This window comes from Tiliqua scincoides, chromosome 3 (genome assembly GCF_035046505.1).
Source record: "Tiliqua scincoides isolate rTilSci1 chromosome 3, rTilSci1.hap2, whole genome shotgun sequence".
Lineage (NCBI taxonomy): Eukaryota > Metazoa > Chordata > Lepidosauria > Squamata > Scincidae > Tiliqua > Tiliqua scincoides.
In genome coordinates, this window is record NC_089823.1 from 143,023,730 (window position 1) to 143,042,478 (window position 18,749).

The 18,749-nt window shown below is 42.7% G+C and overlaps 1 protein-coding gene across 1 annotated transcript; it reads left to right on the forward strand.

Annotated features, from left to right (window-relative positions):
* The first annotated feature begins 1,901 nt into the window (after nt 1–1,901).
* On the forward strand, nt 1,902–18,349 carry RGR (retinal G protein coupled receptor). The gene is made up of 7 exons (XM_066622221.1): nt 1,902–1,983; nt 8,796–8,952; nt 9,393–9,514; nt 13,191–13,344; nt 15,139–15,256; nt 16,196–16,309; nt 18,206–18,349. The coding sequence occupies exons 1-7, from the start codon at nt 1,902–1,904 to the stop codon at nt 18,347–18,349; spliced, it is 891 nt and encodes a 296-aa protein (XP_066478318.1).
* The last annotated feature ends 400 nt before the right edge of the window (nt 18,350–18,749 follow it).

Consider the following 18,749-nt stretch of genomic DNA (forward strand, 5'->3'; position numbering starts at 1 on the left):
ATTTTCAATATAAGGTCTGGAAATGGTTGGGGGGGGGGGAGGGAAGGATGAAGACTCTCATGGAAGCAAGGTCTACCTCCCTCCAACTATGGAGGTCTATCAGAAAGGTCTACTTCCCATCACTTCCCAGATACACCTATAGGTGTATCTACCCCTTTGCTTTGAGCTCAGGAGACAGAGAAGGAGACAAATTTGCCTCACATGCAAAAGTGGGAGTTTCAGGGGGTTGGATTGAATTTTAGATTTCTCCCCCCGCCCCCCAGTAGAACAAAGGTCCAGAAGGGCCCCCTTTCTTGGGTGTGCTCCTGCACGCTTTAGGGGAAGCACTCTTCAGGACCCTTGGGGGATTGAGCATGGCTAGGGAAGAGGTATCTTCTATGCTTTCAAGGCATGCACATTATATGCTCCCTTTTACATTGTATCTGTTTCTGTGTTGTGATCCTACAGTGAATATGGGTCCTAGAGAACACTAGAAGATCATAGGAAAAGTGAAAAAGTAGGCAAAACAACAGAGTTGCCCATAGTTTGCAACTAACACTAGAGGTGCTAGACCTCATTACTTGATGCTAGAACTTCTGGAGCATTTTCATTATCTGGAGCACTTTAACACTTTATTGATGCTGTCTAATGTTGTTATTAAATGTTAATTATTGTACTTTATCATGCTACGCAACTTTTTCTTTATGGTGCTAGGCATTTAGGGTGTTTTGGGGGTGAACCTGGAATGGCTTTGGAACAGGTTAGAGTTTTTCCCATAGAAATGAATGTAATAATTGTATTAATCTAGATTGTCACTATTAGAGTTTTTTTTACCCAGTCCTATAAATAGGTATGTGTCTTTCACAATTGACAACAGTGTATGTGTGCAGTTCACACTTTAAATTCAGTCTTTTTGGTTCCTAAAAGCCAAACTAAATATTACTGTAAACTTGCAGTTGATACCGAAACCAGCAGCTATTCATTTGTTTCCCTCTCCTTCCTCTGTCATGTTTAGTAGAACTTTCCTGTGCCCTGCTGACATCACAACCATCTCTGTTTCCCCACCTCTGCATCACTGATTTCTCCATATAACTGGCCACTAATGCTGAGCACCCTTGGAAATGTAGAACATTGTAACATCCTGGCACAAGGTAAACTCCAAAGAGAGAACTTGGCACATGGCTTCCGTATTTGGTGGCAACTGAGCATTTACCATACCTGAGTTCAAAATCTAAAGTGTGAATAGGTTCTTAGCCGGACTAGTCACACACAAAGTTTCATGGGCATTTTGACCTCGTTCATCTCAGTGCAGAGTCCAGGCCTGTAATTTTGGTTTACTTGCCTTCAAATTATAAAACAAGATCAAAGGGGACAAAATTTAGGAACAAAATTATCACAGGGAAAATGCCCCTTTGATTTCTTTCATAATAACAAAGTAATGTGTACACCAGACACCCCTATTGTCCTCTTTCCCCTAATCAGGCATTCAATAATGTTTGTTTTTCAGGTCACCCTCCAAATTACATATTACTTTCCAGCACACTCTAATTCTTTCCCAGTGTTGCCGAATTAATTGGGCTGTGTTCTTAATCTCGTCTGGACAAAGGCCGCCTTGTCAATCCTGTGAATGCTTTCCTTTTGCCATGATTCACAAATACGATTTACAGTTGTGAGGGTGGGGATTCCATCTGACTCACTAATGGCATTCTTGTAGGAATTGCTGGGTTGGAATTAAAGCCCCCCCCCCAAGCTTTTTTATAAGACCTTTCATATGTCTGCACGTGGATTGTCCCTTTAAGAAGGTAGCAGTTTTAGGCTACTAGAAGACTCCAAAGGAAGAAAATTCACTGAAAAAGAAGTGAGGAGGACAGTCAGTGGACTGTAGTGGAGAGCCCAAGATAGGGGGTATTTTTACTGCCGATATGGTCACTTCAGCCTACCCTGTCCCTGAGGGCTTCACTGAATTAGAAGTGTTCAGCATCGGCACTGCCCTGCTAGTGGAAGGTAAGCTGGGGTAGATTCCAACATTACTCCTGCACTTGTAGAATAGGCTGCATCCTAAGGCCATTTTGCACCAAGAGAACACAATTTCATTAATACAAGAGAGGGCAATTTTTACAGATCCTCCTCCTCCTTTGGCAGACCCATATCTGAACCTGCTCCAGAGGGTCCTTTGACATTCAGGAGCGGATGTTCAGAGGCTATGGGGCAGGGGTTGGTATGGGGAGGATGTGGGTGGGGAGGTTTCTGTGCAGGAATTCCAATTCATGTGTGCTAGAGTTAGGATGCAGCTTTATAAAAATGGAGTCCGAAATCCTTCCAAATTGAAGGAACACATGTTCCCACCATCCCTTTTTACCAAGCAGAACCCTCCCACATGCACATACTTTTGGTACTTGCTTGAGATGTCAGAAGTCAATACCATCTGTCCCTTTCGACCATATGCAGACTCTAGTGGTTTTGATACCTATCCCTCCTTATTCAATGTCCCTATTTTGCTTCTTGGGGAGATATTTGGGGTGACTTTAAAAAAAAACAACAGTTTCCAATGTGCATGTTTGTGTACTTTGTTCACACTTTGAGCAACCACAGGCAGAATGAGTCAATAAAAATTGAAATAATACAGAAATCAACACCACTTAGGAACTAAAGCCAGTTTCTGCAGCAGCCTTACATTATGAGAGCTACTCCAGGGTTATTTGCAGTTGACAGCCTAAAACAATTCTGGCATGAAGGGTTGGAACAACTGTAGCAAGATGAATGTCATTGTATGAGGGTTTTATGATTTATTACTAATTCATTTTCAAGAGTTATACCTGGATTTTCAGTTGCCAAGGCAGCTTTCAGTAATTTATACAGTCAAAATGATGTGGTTGGGACAGGATGAGAGAAGCTGCAATCCTATCCACGCTTCCTGAGAGTAAGACCCATTGACCCAATAGAACTTGCTCCTGAGTAGATACACATACGATTGCGCCCTAAACTTGCTGGCGGCTATCCTTAGAGGCCTGTGGCAAGCCCAGGGAAAAGAGCTCCCCTTCAAGAGTGTACCGTATTTTTCGCTCCATAAGACGCACCTATTTTTAGAGGAGGAGAACAGGGAAAAAAATATTCTGAACCAAATAGTGTAATAAAATATTTAGTAAACTATAACAGAATAACATTTGAACCATGTAAAGTGAACAGCAGTCAACAGTGGCATTAAGAACCATTATCACTGTCATTAGCAAATGGAGAGACTTAAAGGTTTGAGTACTCTAGTTTTCTGGAAACCCCAAGAACTCATCATCGCTAGAGTCAGAATTTATGAAGCTCATTTGCTCACAATCACTGACATCACTTTCTTCGCTGTCTTCATATAAGATACCGTCTTCACTTCCATCTAAGGCATTGCTAATGCCACATTTTTTGAATGACATTTTTTGAATGGGATCATAAACTGGCATGAAGATCCCCCCTTCTTAGGGTGAATGGGATCATAAACTGGCATGAAGATCCCTTCCTTTATTAGGGTGAATGGGATCATACACTGGCATGAAGATCCCCCCTTTATTAGGGTGAAAGGGATCATACACTGGCATGAAGATCCCCCCTTCATTAAGGTCCCCAACGTGCACTCTTTTTTGCAGTATTCGCTCCATAAGACGCACACATTTCCCCCCCCCCACTTTTTTTGGGGGGGAAAGTGTGTCTTATGGAGCGAAAAATATGGTACTTCCAGGCTGCACCAAATGGTGCAGTTGTTGCTTTAGGCTGGGACCTCTCCTCACAAAGAGTATGATGGAATTAATAACTCCCGGCTCTAAAAGTTTCTGGGAGAAAGTGATGTTAAACTCCCTCTCTCTGCCACTAACTGCTATCCTTAGGGGCCCAAGACTGTCCATTATACAGGAGAAAACTGTACTGTATTTCGTTGTATTTATTGAATGTTTCACTGCACTTCTCTGTGAAACTCTGGAATCCACATAACATCTCTGCTATAGTTTATCTGATCGTTTATCTCAGCATTAAGCCAGTGAGCTAAAAGCACTTAGAGATGAATTTACCCCCACCACCACACTACAGCATGCGCTACATGCTGTGGTGTGTGTGTGACCTGAAGGCAAATGGCAGGTAAGTAAAAAACACTTTTATTTACCTCCTCATAATCCTACAGGTCTCCTCTGGGTCTCCTCGGCCATATACCAGCCATTTTGGTGGCATATGTCTGAGGAAAGAAAAGGGGTGGGAAGGTTTTAAAAAGAATGGATAAGATCCTCTCCATCCCCCAATCCCCTCCCCCCCAGGTTTTCCCAAACATGCACTGCTACCTTCCCAACTCATGAACCACCCTCCATAACAGCTTACCTGCATCCAAGCAGGTTACTGGCCACCACGGAAGGCCACTGATGCTGCCAAAAATGGCTGCCAATGGTGCATTCTACTTGACATTGGCAACCAACTTACAGCAATGGGACAATGTCCTGCCACCGTAACTTGGATGTTAGGGGCCATGAATTTTGCATATGGAGGGGCTGTGGGCAGCTCTTCAAATTCGTTCCAACTTTTCATTTATCCTTTGAGCATTTCCAAAGGGGGGAAAAGAAACACACATTTATGATAAGCTAGTGGAAGTTATTCCGTATGTGGTTATGCAAAAAGACTCAGGAAAATTTGTTTATACTGTTAGGAAATAGAGAAAGAGCAATTTGGTTGTTACATATCAAATTAACTAAGCCGTCTACAACAACTATCTTCAAATAGCTGCTCAGTTTAATAGTGCTTTTGAGCTGGAGTTAGCTCCTGAATCATGTTAATCTGGTACCTCCCAAATTGTTATCAGGATTTTAAAAAAAATTCCTCGGTTTTACAGGTGGGGAAATGAAGCAATTTGCCTCTTTGCAAAGCTCTTATAGCTAGGCTTGCACGGCAACACCCTTTGTTCTAAGTGTGGCGAAGCCAACTGGAGACACCAGGTCACAACTCACAGAATTGTCTCATCTCTTTCAAGCTCTATAGCTGTGGATGAGGATGCCACTACAGTTCCTTCAGCCAAAATAAGATTGTGGCACTGGGAACTGGCAATTTGCTGCTGAAAAGCAAAAAAATTGAGATAAACAGGCTTCCTCTGGCATGAAGCAGAATGGCAACTTGCTTCAAGGAAAATTCATTCTCCCCCCAGGGCAGTGGTGTCACTAGGAGGGTGCAATAGGTGTACACTGCACCGGGTGTCACCTGGGGGGTGTGTGTTTGACACCACACTGCCCAAGCCTCCATTTAGCGATCCTTGCCCACTCCAGGCCCAGCTGCTTCATGCTGTCCCCAGTGATCATGTTTTTACCCCTCACTGACAAGACCACAGAGTGACTGGGCCCATAGCTGACTGAAGATCACTGAATGGAGGCGGTGCAGAGGCGGCCTTTTCACATTAAAAGTAATGCAATAGCTCAGAAGGTCGGGAGCCATGTGATCACATCATTATGTCTTCCGGAACTTCCGGAACACTGAGCCCCTCCAGGTAAGAGCTGCGCCAGGTGACATCCACCTGCCCCAGGGACACCTCTGCCCCAGGGAATACTCCTCTGAAACCTAATATCCTTGGTCTAGCTTGTGTAGCTCACAACTATTCCCACATGATCAAAAGCTATATCCAGTGAGTTCAGTGAGGCCTCGACAAGCCTTGGTCATCAGATACAGATGTGCACTGGTGGTGCATGTGGAAACCTACTTCCTGGTGAAGGTCTCCTTTGGAATGCCTAGATCCTTTGGATTGCACCATAGTATGAAAAACTCCAAATGCCCCAGATGGTTTTCTGTCATCCATGCCAAGCTCCTTGATCAAGCTTCAAAGAGTTATTTGAGCAAGCCAAAAAGCTTGGGCATGTCCAGTGAGATTTTTGATACTGGCACTTTGGATATACATGTGACAACACAAACCACTTTTGAAACTTCTCTCAATTTCATACGCACAGAGTGGGGTAAGAATGTGGTTCAGGGAATACCAGTCCAGTATTTCCAGTCTTCTTCAGCGTGCTAAACTAGTTCTCATTTACTAAAATTGATTTCGGAACAGAAATAATTACATGGATGAGCATATGAAATGTATATTGTGTTCTGCCTAGATAAGAAAAAAGTGTGTGACTGGAGTAATGGTTATTCTCAAACCATATAAGCGTAGATCCAGAATGGATGAATAATCGCAATGTTCCAGTTATAAAAACCAAAGAAAGCATCTCTGTTCTTTTAACAAATGATACAGCTTGCAGAATTTATGATGAGTCGCTGACATCCTTTGACTCATTAAGAAGATTTTCCAAAAGATCTGTGTCCACCCTTAGCTTATGTTTTGCAAAAATTGGTCAGTGCCTCTACATGAACTGGCCCTTTAAGAAAGAAGCTGCCTAGGGCTTTTGAAAGTGTCAGAAATCCAGCCAAAAGGAGGGGGGGTGAAAAAGATTGTCACAGAGAGTTTGAGGATAGATGTGGCAGAGCCTAGGTTAGTTTGGCCTTCCTACGACAAAGATGGCAACATCGCACCCTCCCCATGAAGATTTTACTGAACTTGAAGTGTTTGGCTTTGGAATCGTGATGATGGCAGAAGGTAAGATGGGTTGGGGCATGGTGAGATCAGCAGGCCAAATCGGATCACATCTTGCTTCAAGAAAAACTGTGACTTAAGAGAAAAGAGAGCGAAGGAGAGACCAAACGCGTCCAGTAAAATAAAAATAAAACATTTGCAATAGACTGGAAGAGGCTTCAGGGGAAATGTTGTTACTATAGCTACACCATTGTTCCTTATGCTTTATAAAATGGAACAGAGGTTGCGTGCAAGGCAGGTTATATAACCAGTCTTTTGAGATGGCTCAAATGAAATTTGCAGTTTGAAGGCTTCAGGGAATAAAGGTCTTGTCTATTCTGTATGACTTTAAAGGGGATTTACAGCAAAGATGCAAGATTCATGCACCTCACTCCAAACTGCTTGAGTAAGGCTCATTGCTTTCTATTTTGGCCCATTGTAGTCTAAATTGTGTACAAGTTGCATTACTGAGAGCTTCGTACTTGGAATCTTGTGGGTTTTTCAGTTATAAGCTAATGTCCAAACAGGGCAAGGACATACATCAGAAGGTAACCAGGTGCAGTCGGTATTGAGCCTGTCTTACATTACAAAACAAAAACAGTTTGATAAGTCAGTGACATGGACGTTTTAATTTCAATTAACAATTCAAGTCATTGTTCAATTACTTTTTTTTGTAATTTTGCAAATCCCTTGGACAACTTCTGAGAGCAATTTGGCTAATAAGAAGTTTGGTACATTTTGCCAGTATGTTTGCCAGTATGCTAATAAAATAATCCAATATCCCAGTTTCACAAACAGTTGTGCCAGTAATAAATTAGCTAGCATCCTACCTGGTAACTATTTTTTTCTTTCTGCTTTTGTGTTTATCCTGCTGTCTAGCAGTGTGAACTCCTTCTGTAGGAACTTAGGACTTCTGCATCAGTTCTAATTTTTTAAGCATTTCTTGGGACGCTTTTCATAAAAACACACATCACTCCCTAGCAGTATTTTGCAGTTAATTTTAAATTAAAATCTAAAAACAAAGGACGCTATCAAAATTAAGAACTTTTTATACCTGTGGGTGACAGTGGAGTGTGCCCCAGCTGTTATTGTTTTAATGCATGTGAAATTTCACAATGACTTGTGCCAAGGCAAGAATAGATTGCTGTTGCTCTGTTTTGGTCTCATTTTAATTGTCAAACTCTTTGGTTTGGGGGGAGGACATGAACTTGGGTTCAGTAAGAAAACACCGTTGAGGATGGATGCACTGAATCATAGTGAGTTTATGGTTATTTTTGCTCAGGGGATTGTTCCCCTAGCCAAGGAAAAAGTGCACCTGATGTCTGATGTCCACATTGGAAGGCTGCAGTGAGGTAGTGCATGGCCCAGCCAAATTAAGCTCATTAACGTTTATTTATTTCCCTCAGAGAAAGTTGAGCACATTCATCAGTTCTTCCATGGAAATCAATGGGGGTTAAAAGTGCTTAACTTTGGCTGGAGTGTGTCCTAATTTATTGCTGAGGTGCTGTGTTCTGTCACATGACAGAACTAGTATGACTATCACTCAGTGTCAGCTTCACCAGTTTTGCATGCAGACCATCCCAGATTAAATCCCTGGGCTGAAAGAAGCTCCTCTCTGAAAACCTGGAGAGCCACTGCTGGTCAGTTTTGACAAGCCTGAGCTCAATGGGCCAAGAGCCTGGCATAGCAGAAGACAGCTTGAGTGTTCCTATCACTCTCTAAGATAGTGTTAAAGCTGCAGGGCTTTGCACACTTCCTTGGAATGGGGCCTTTTTCTAAGTAAATCTGCACAAGATCAGGCTGCACAGTTGCAATGCCCGCTTCCTTGGGAGTAAATTCTACTTCAAATGGATGGACTTGGGCTGTATGGGCTTTAGGAATGGAAAACCCAGGGGCACACCCCTGCTTGTTTGTCTGTTATAAATAGTTTTACCCACTTTCCTATTGTAAAAATTATCTAACATGCTTAGTATAAGAGCCACAGGGAGGGGAAGGAAAAGTGATTATTTTTTCTCCAAATCAACATGTATGCTTTAAGTTGATACCTCATTCCTTCCGTTAGGACTGTCATTATTGCCCTAAGATGGAGAGCTGACTTTGATTTTGAATAGCTACAAATATTGGTATTGAGATTTTAAAAAGGCAGTGGTTTTGTGGACGACTTTGTTCTTTTCCAGTGTATTTGTGTCTTTTAAGCCCATGTACAAAGGACAGGTGCATAGCACATTCCAAAATGTGTGTGTTTGTTTTTTTCTCCCAGCATTGCTTGGATTCTGCCTGAATGGGTTGACCATTCTCTCCTTCTGCAAAATCAAAGAACTGCGAACTCCTGGCAACTTCCTGGTTTTTAACCTTGCATTATCTGATTGTGGAATCTGCATGAATGCATTCATCGCAGCTTTCTCCAGTTTCTTACGGTGGGTATTGTTTATGTATCTTTTCCATTTTAACCGTGAATGAATTCATGAAATAAAAAAAATGTGCTTCTGATACATGAAAGTGATGTGTATGTTGAATGCTCTTCACACAGACCATAAAATTAATAGTATCTGAATTTAATTTACTTTGGACACCCATGATTTAAACTCTTTAATAGACTCTCCCAGTGCCATAACTGGTGGTGAGTTGAAATTGCCCTGAAATTGCCTTATTTTAAAACAGGGAGGTTTGCGAATCTCTTCCTAGTTCTGCCATTACGTCTCCCAAAACATCAAATAATTTAATGCCATCAGAATAATTGTCAATATATTACAACGACTGTGATGCCTGTTGTCCTCCTATCAAGACTTCGTCTGAGGTTGCTGCCCCTGTTGCCCCACCTACTGCAATTTCCACTGCTTCCTTGATCTCTTTGCAGATATTGGCCCTATGGCTCTGATGGTTGTCAGATTCATGGATTTCAAGGATTTTTAACAGCACTGACAAGTATCAGTACTGCAGCTGCAGTTGCCTGGGACCGATATCATCATTACTGCTCTCGTGAGTACCCTCGCCCAGTCTGGTGTTCTAATATTTTATTATTTATAAATTAGATCCGATTTGAGGAACCGAATGAGAAATATTGAAACACTGCAAAAATAGGATGCCTCTGTGTGCTTCAGAATGGCTCTTAGAGCTGAAAAAACACTACTTCCAGACTCTTTATGCCTTTTAAGCAATCTGAGGCCTGGGGAAGTCCTCCCAAGGGAAACCGGAAGTACCGTTTTTTTGGCTCTAAGAGCCATTCTGATGCCCGCAGAGCTCAAAGCTCTCTGGGCTTCAAAAAGCCCTCTGGAGGGGACCGGAGCACAGCTCCAGTCCTCTTCATAGATTTCAGGTGGAGCCGAGTCTGGCTCAGGAGGCCCCGCATTGAGCCAGATCCATGGATGTAAAATCTGCACTTTTGACTGTCAGCACGGTTCCCGACAACCCAAAAAAATCTGTGGGGAGCCAGGTCATGGCGCCACACCCCCAAGCCTGGCGCCTGGGGCATTTGTCCACATTCTTCCCCTGGATACACCACTGACATTGACCCTGGGGAAATCATGGGCAGAAATACAGAGTATGGAAGTGGAACTTGCCAGTGCTCTCCCAGATGTTTTGGAAACATCCAAACCTGTCTCATACTGAAAATTAATGTATTAGCCTGTTTACGCACAGTCTCAATACATTTTATATGCAGCAGAGTCCTGGAGGATGTGCAGTGTAAATTGAAACCTACAAATGTATTTTCATATTTATGTTCTGTGCCACTGCCTCCTTTCCCCCTATGAAAAAAAACGGGGGAGGGAGGAGGATGCTAAGCTCAAATTCTAATACTGAATGAAGACTGTCACCTCTTTATCTTGAAGAAGCAAAGTGAGGATCACAAGCTTGGCTGAAATTGTCTTTTTCACAAAATAACTGGCAGAAATTTTGACTTGTCCATCAAGTGTCCCAGATCTTCTTTAAGTCCAAGAATGTTTGGGGGTTGCGCTCACTTTTGAATTACTAGAACTGCGGTACATTTAGCTGATCCAGTGAGGAAAGTGTACAATATTTCCAGGACACTGGAAAAAAAAATTGTGGTGTCTATTTCCTTTGCATACATCAATAATAACTAAATTGAGCCTGTGATTGAAACGGTGGTGTACAATGGTTGAGGTACTCCTTCCCGTAGGAGACCTTGCACATCATTAAGTTTTCCATTCAGAATGGTGGCACTGTCATATGTCTGGGCAAGCTAGTTCTGGATATCAGTCCCATGCCGAGACAATATATTCCTCTCCCACTGAAGTCGAGGCTTTGCATCTATCAAGTGACTCTGCAGGATAGAAACCAAGACATTTTTTTTCCCCCTTATACATTGTTGTGCAAATAGCACCTCAACACAACTGACACTTCCTTCATTTTTCTGATGACTTTCGTTTTGTTGACAGCCATTATAGAGAAAGCGTCCGTCTTGGCTTATACAAGTTCCATTCTGATGTACTGTGAATGATTTTGTTTTGGCTTGGCAAATTGGGTGTATTGTTCACTGCATAGTTATCTTTTAATTTTCTTCCTGTGTTATTGTATTGGGCTGCTGTAGCCAAGTTCTCCAGGAAATTGCCCTTGTCCTTGCTGTTTTCACTTTTCTCTTTGCTATGTTTGGGTGTATAATATGAGGAAAGGCAGAACTGGAAGTGAAACCATGATAATGTGCTTTCTTTCACTCTCACAAATTGTTTTCCCAATGAAGATCATCCTTCCACAGCTGCTATTTGACCCTCAGAGCAAAATATGCAGGTACTGATAGGGTCCTGGTACATTCTGCATGGCCCCAGTCTGGAAACACACAAAGGGCCCAATCCTATCCAACTTTCAAGTGCCACTGCAGCAGCAATGCAGATAAGGGAACAAACATTTCCTTGCATTGAGGAAGACTTCATGACTGCCCCCCCATGGCAGTCCACAGCACATGCCCCATTGGGGCGGCTACATCACTGCAGGAAAGTTGGGTAGGGTTGGGCCCACAGAGGAAGAGATTTGCCTCAGACTGCATTGAAGCTAGTTTCCCAACACATTTCTTCATTGAGGTAACTTTAATTCAGTTCTGTCAAGAAGAGACCAGAGCTATCTTCCATACCATCTCAAAATAACCATCAAGGGTAAATAGCAGTTGCAGGGGTGTGTTTGCTATTTTCATTTAGAAATGGCACAGGGGAAAGAGTTCAATACCTCTCCACAGCATCACAGTCTCCCCCTTAAATATTAACCCTTTAAAACCTGCAGAAGATCCTATTCTTGAATCTCCTGAGTTAGGCCTACTTTAGCTCACAGATAATGTTTAAATGACCTAAGCCTACGGGTGGGTTCTGATCAGTGAGCCTTTCCTGAAAAATCAGCATCCTGCTACTCATGGAAAGTGCCTCTCAAGTGGCTATGATAATACTTAATGGGCCTTTCAGATATCTCTTTAAGTTCATACACCTCTCTCTCTCTCTCTCTCTCTCTCTCTCTCTCTCTCTCTCTCTCTCTCCAGTCTGAAAAAAACAACAACAGTGCTTTCTTTGAAGCAAAGCAGCTTTGGGAAACTTGTGACCCAAGATTATTTCTGTCAGATATGCAATAGTCATCCCGAGAATGGTTGATTGTGTTCAGTAATTATTGCAGTTTACCATTTTAGTTTTGCAGAATGCAAGGCAAAGTTATTCCTTCAGATGAATATAGCCATGATGTTGAAGGTCAAACATGTGCTTCAAACACACAGGCTCAGCCATTTAACTTAGGGCACAAGCCTAAGTAAGTCTACTCAGAAGTAAGTCTATTGTGTTCAGTGGGACATACTCCCAGGAAAGTGAGAATAGGATTGCAGCTTCTCTCCTCACTGAAACAGACATAGTTCCAAGCAGCTGGTTCTTGCCAGCCCAGGTCTATTGCATCTGTGCAGAAGCACCAGCAAAGGACATGCTGTGGCTGTGTGAAAGCACTGATGCAGACACCCGTAAGTCAGATGTCTGTAATTCGTATTTCTTGAGTATTTCAATCAGAAGGTCTTGCTGGAGACAGCACTGGTGCCAGGTTGCTGGGAACCCCTGGGACCAAACCCTTCATTGGATCTCCCATGACACCCCTAATGCTTCCTAATGGTGCATTGAGCATTACTACTTACAGTGGTACTGAAGGTTCAGGGGTTGAAACAGCCAGTTGCCCCTTCTGATAGGCATGTGCCCATGCCCAACCAGTCTGATCCCTGACACCAACCAGTTAGAGAACATGAAACATAAGATACTTCCATTACCTATCCACTTCACCAGATCACCAAGTCCAAAGATGCTCTAAGGCATGGAAGCAAACAACCTGAAGAATTAGGCTTATCAGGAGATACTATAGGGCATAATCGTCCTTTATCATTGGTGCCAGTGGGTGCTTCCTACCTGGGACAAATAGCAACCACAAAGGAGAGAACAATCTGGATCAGGACCAGGGAGGGAAGGATATAACCCCTCTCCCCCATGCCACAGTCCTAATCTACATCACCCACCTACCCATGCAGCCACTGCTGAGGTGGTGGCAGAACGGAACCCAAGCACACAGGGGCCAATGACTTGCTTGATATAATATGTAGTTTGGCCCTAAAAGACATTTTACATATTTTGCCTTCATTCTTCTAAAACTGTCATCCAAGCTTATGAACCTCTTCTTTCGTTTGCAGGATGTAAGCTGCAGTGGGCCTCAGTTATCTCCATGGTGGTGTTTGTGTGGGTATTTGCTGCCTTTTGGTCTGTGATGCCACTTCTGGGGTGGGGTGAATATGACTATGAGCCCCTAAGAACATGCTGTACGTTGGACTACTCCAAAGGAGACAGGTGATGTAGAACCAAATGCTGCATTCTCAATATACCAATGACTTTTTGTAAAGGGTGGCACAACCAACCAAAATGAATTTTATAGAGAAATGTATCCATATACAGGTCATGCCTAGTTATCCACTGGGGTTCCATTTCGGAACCCCCAGTGAATTAAAAAAAAAAAATCAGTGGCTACCAAATCAGTGGAAAAATAGCTTTAAAGACCCACTTCCAGTTTTCTTGCACCTCCATTGTCACCCCTGAATGAATTGATATTGATGCCATACCACATTCAGCTGCTAGATGAGGTGAATAATGGAATCTAATGGAAAGAAATTATAATTATTTAACAACACAAAGGTAGGAAATTGAATTTTGGTGTTGTTTTTTTCCTTTGTTACAAGGCATTTAAAGATGGACCCCAGTATCAATGGTGAGTCAAATCAGTGGATGCCAAATCAATGGATACCAAGGTCCCACCTGTATGTGTAGCCCTTCTACAAGACTGTGGTGAAAGGATACCTGACAAAGAATACCCTGTGCTGCTATGGCTGGATATCCTTTGTCAGGTATCTTAAAATGATACATCATGTAGAAACTGGAAAAGCTAGATCAGCATTTAACTGGTGTCATAGAGATGGCTGCACTACACATTTTGATGAAGCAGAAAACTGGTTCACACAGACGTGTGTGACTTGATTATTCAGTGTTTGATGGCTCGCAGCTGAATCTGTGCACTGACTCCATTGAAAAGGTATACTGTACCAGCGTAATCTGATCTCCTTCACTTAGTCATTACTTGAACTGGAGATGAACATACTTTTGTGAACTAGGAAGAAGGCACAGACATAGAATCACCTCAGTAGAGGTTGAGAGAGTAGGCATAGATACAAAATATCAGACATGATGGTTTAGTTGTATTTACAGTGCATAGATTATTATGGATATGATATTGCCAAGAACAACTTGCTGTTGGTCTGTCAGAAACAGTCCTCCAGTCTCTTCATAAAAAGCCCAACCTCAGAACTTTGGATCTTTTTGGGTCACTGTGCCCTATCAAGAAGCCATTGCTTCTACATCTTGTGGTACACTGCACACAGGATCTCTTTGGATCCTCTACTTTCTGCTTTGCTTGCACTGTATGTCCTCTCCTCATTCTTTCATTCATATTCATGGTTGGAAAGCTGCATTGACTCCCAGCCTCTCTCTCCCAGTTCATACACACACACCAGCTTTCCTGTGTCCCCCAGGGGAACTCCTCTTAAAAGTCCAGCTATTGCATTTGATATAGGTAAGCAATCTGTAAAGTATTTTGCTACATCTAACTGAATACAGGCATACCCCCATCTCCACAGGGGTTCCGTTCCAAAATTCCTCCCCCCCACAGTTACATGATGCCATGGATAGAGGCAAACACCCCCCCCCCCCACTCTCTGGAGCCGAAGAGAGCTCCGCTCTGGAGGGGGAGGGGCCACTTTACCCCAGCAACCAGACACCTGAAGGAACTGTGTGTTTTGCCCCCCCCCCTTCCAGGAATACCAGTGTTTCTGTCTCCAGCTGGTCCTCCAAACCCGGCAGTTTAAAAAACGCAACTTACCATTTCTCCATGAAACCAGCAGTGATGTTATCAATGCCTGATAAGGAATTAGGAGGCCTAGGGAAGCCCTCTGGGTGCACACGAGGGGGGGCCCTGCGAACCTGATCTGCGGATACATGGGGCCTCTGTATACCATTTAAATTTTAACCAGTGGTTTTGCTCTCAGATGCATACATTGTGAATATGCTAACAGATCTCTTTATTTTTTTTTCCAGAAATTATATCACATATCTTATTCCTTTGGCCCTGTTCAATTTTGTGATTCCCAGCTTCATCATGCTAACAGCCTATCAATCTATAGATCACAAGTTCAGGAAAACTGGACAGTACAGGGTATGGAAACTTTTGCTCTGCTCCCCAAAGTAGAATTTTGCCAGTGATCTAAGCAAAGCTTTGGAACCCTGCATCCTTCTACACTTGAGAAACCATCCCAGATAACTTGGTGATATTATTTATGTAGCCTGACTTGCCTCATTATCATGCTTTTTATAAAATCAGTTTGAGGTCAACAGAAAGTTAAACTTGGGGGAAGACTTGTGATGGTCAAGGGCTCTCTTTTAGGGAGATTCATATGACTGGACCTCCAAGAGAAGGCTAGCCAAGTCCTAATAGGTCAGTGGTTCTCACATTTTTATCATCGGGACCCACTTCTTAGAACAAGAATCTGTCAGGACCCACCTGAAGTTATGTAATGACCAGAAATGCAGGAAAATTTTGAACAATCCTAGGCTGCAATCCTACCCACACATACCCAGGAGTAAGCCACTTTGACTATCATTGTTAAAAGCTTATACATAGTAGCCTGTTCAAAGTACAGATGTGTAACATTTCCCCAAATGCAGTCACATACCAAGGCATTATCAAGTCTAACATATTAAAAATAAAATATTGAAATGAATGGGGACCCACCTGAAATTGGTTCATGACCCACCTATTGGGTCCTGACCCACAGTTTCAGAAACACTGGAATAGGTGGTTGCCTGGAAGCGTGAGGGAATCCAAGCACAGCAGATACAGACTTTCTGTAACAAACACTCCACCCACTGTAGTAACCAATGTTTTGTTATTCATACAATATTAGTAAGATCCTTGCCACTGAGCATCCCTACAATACTTCTATCAAGAATTCCACCATTGCCTGTAGAAGCAAAGAAATATTTATTTTCTCTATCTAAAAATGACTTGCTAATGTACAAAGATTGATTGATTGATTGTAACTACCTTAATTTTTTAATATGGATTATATACACGTGCTTTGTTCCTATTTTCTAGTTTAATACTGGTTTGCCGGTGAAATCTTTAGTCATTTGCTGGGGTCCCTACTCCTTGTTATGCTTCTATGCTGCTGTTGAAAACGTGATGTTCATTTCACCCAAAATCCGAATGGTAAGTAAAAATAGCCTAAAGACATCTGTCTAGGGAGAATCTTGAGTACAGTCCAAACAACATTTAGCACTAGATTTTTTTTACAGAGAGGAAACCCCTGCAGTGCAAGGCTAATGAGATGGTCTGTGACCACGTTTTAAGCACATCTTCCTTTGCTTATGTTAATCCCTTTGTACACTTTCTTTTCTCTCTCACCTTCTGTTGCCGTCACCATTGTCTATTTTAGATTGTATGCTCCCTAGGAGCAAGCAACCATCTATTTTTGGCTTAAGAAGCTCAGATTGCAACCCTACCTTTGAGATAAACTGGCGCAGACCCCCTGCACTGGCCAAGGAGTGTCGTGAACATGCCATAAAGCATGTTCGCACCTCCTTTAGAACAGACTGGGCTGGCGCAAGGAAGTGCACTGACTCTCAGAGACCACATCCAGCCTCAGAGGGGATAAGTTTGTACCAGCCTGGGTAGGCCTGTGGGAGAGAGTGGCAGGAGGGTGGAATGGAGGTGGGGAGGGGTGTTTTAGGTGGGGGAGAGTGATCCATGTGGCAGATCGGGCCTGGGGGAGGGGTGAGATTGGCTGTGGCAGCACAGGCCAAATCCTAACCCCTGTATCTAGCCCGATCAGCTTTACATGGACTGCTCAAATTTGCTCTAGCAAAATCGTTGGCAAAGATCTGAGTAGACACATAGGGCTGACTGGATGTTGTTCAGGGTAAAGGGAAAAATAGCCCCTTGCCCCAAGTTGCCCTGCACTGGATACTGTTCCAGTGCAAGTTAGGATTGGGTTGCCTGGCTACAATCCTAGACACATTTTCCTGGGAGTAAGCCCTACTGAACACAATAGGATTTGCTTCTGCATATGATTGTGCTCTCAATAAAGCACTCTTTACAGCGCTAGTTCTAAATAACCAACAGTAATTCCTGGATTCGTCAACTGAGTTTGGGTAGCACCAGAGTCCAGTAACATGTATGTTTGCCCTTATATTTCCTTATTGTTATATTCCTCATCTAGAAGACCAGAAAATAAAGAACAGACAGAATCAGTCCAGGACAGAGTCAATTAACTCTCCTCCCTAGTTAGAGATTCCTAGGTCAAACACAGACACCAGGAATGAAAAAAATAACCCATAAAAACCAAACTTCTTTCAGTGCATCTGGCCAGCCTCAAGAGACTATAGGAAGCTTATCAATACTCTGTTTGGTTCTTCTTAGTATTAGGAATATTTATATCCTGCTTGTCAACAACAAGTTCACAAACTTATTTAGCAAAGAGAAAAGATAAAAGCATTCTCTGTGCCAAAGAGCTCACCACACAATCTAGAGATACAAGGGAGATACCTGCAACGGCCATTGGGGTGAATAGCAACAGTTGATTCCCCCCGCTCACACTAAGATGGGGGCCTCTTTGCCCAGTTAGTAACCTAATTTTCAGAGGGGTAGCAGAGAGAGAGAGAGAGAGAGAGAGAGAGAGAGAGGGAGGGAGGGAGGGAGGGAGGGAGGGAGGGAGATGTACTCTGATCTTTGGCATCAAACTCTTCTTTGCAGACAAATTACTGATGTATACTGTAAAAGAAAAATAATGTAAGTAATAATCTTTAGGACCTTGTGAGTTGCCAAAAAAACAGGCATTTACCTCTGGTTGCCACTTGTTTGTGGATGAGCAACTGAAGTCCCTAAAGAAAAGACTCTGCTTCTGAAGAGTAAGAGAGTAGAAAGCCCTCTGACAGTTTTTCTGCTAGATTGGGAGTGAGCCGCTAGAGGGATATGCCCTTACTCATGTGGTCCCTATTAAAAACTAACTGACCAGAATATGGAAGGTAACCCACTGAATTTTTTGTTAAACATCGCTGGATGTAAGCAATGACCAGTCCTAACCTTAACCATTATCCCTCATAACAGATTCCTGCTGTGATTGCCAAAATGTCACCAGCGGTGAATGCCTTAGTCTACGCCCTGGGGAATGAGAACTACAGAGGGGGAATATGGCAGTTCCTCACAGGACAGAAGATTGAGAAACCCGAAACTGATAATAAAACAAAGTAATGTGCTCCAGTGTTAAGCCAAAGGCCTCTTCTTTAAGTGTGCTTTTTTTCTTAAATGTACCGAAACATTTAAAGTGTCAATGTGACAAACCGGTGTTTGAAAGCGTATGTATCACACAGGTATGCTAATCGGAGACCCAAGATTGACTTTGGTTCCCTGTTGAGTATAAACTTGATGTCAAACTCAGGTTTGCTGCTGTGTAATGTGTGAAAGGACCCTAAATGCAGCTAAAGGAAAGCAACCAGTAGCAGAAAACGTGTGTGTTTACTGTAATATAATTCACAGTGGTTCCACATTGGAAAAGTCTAGTATTGTTTGCAATTATTGTATTGTTGAACAGGCATCATGCAGAATATAACTGTTGGGCTTGTCTTTCTGTCTGTCATGCAGTGTTTGTCAA

Bases quoted from the DNA above. Each gene is read 5' to 3' on its own strand.
- RGR (XM_066622221.1), top strand. From the start codon at position 1,902: ATGGTCACTTCAGCCTACCCTGTCCCTGAGGGCTTCACTGAATTAGAA. The intron at 1,984-8,795 runs GTAAGCTGGGGT...TTTTTCTCCCAG, and splicing joins CACTGCCCTGCTAGTGGAAG to CATTGCTTGGATTCTGCCTG. The intron at 16,310-18,205 runs GTAAGTAAAAAT...CCCTCATAACAG, and splicing joins TTTCACCCAAAATCCGAATG to ATTCCTGCTGTGATTGCCAA.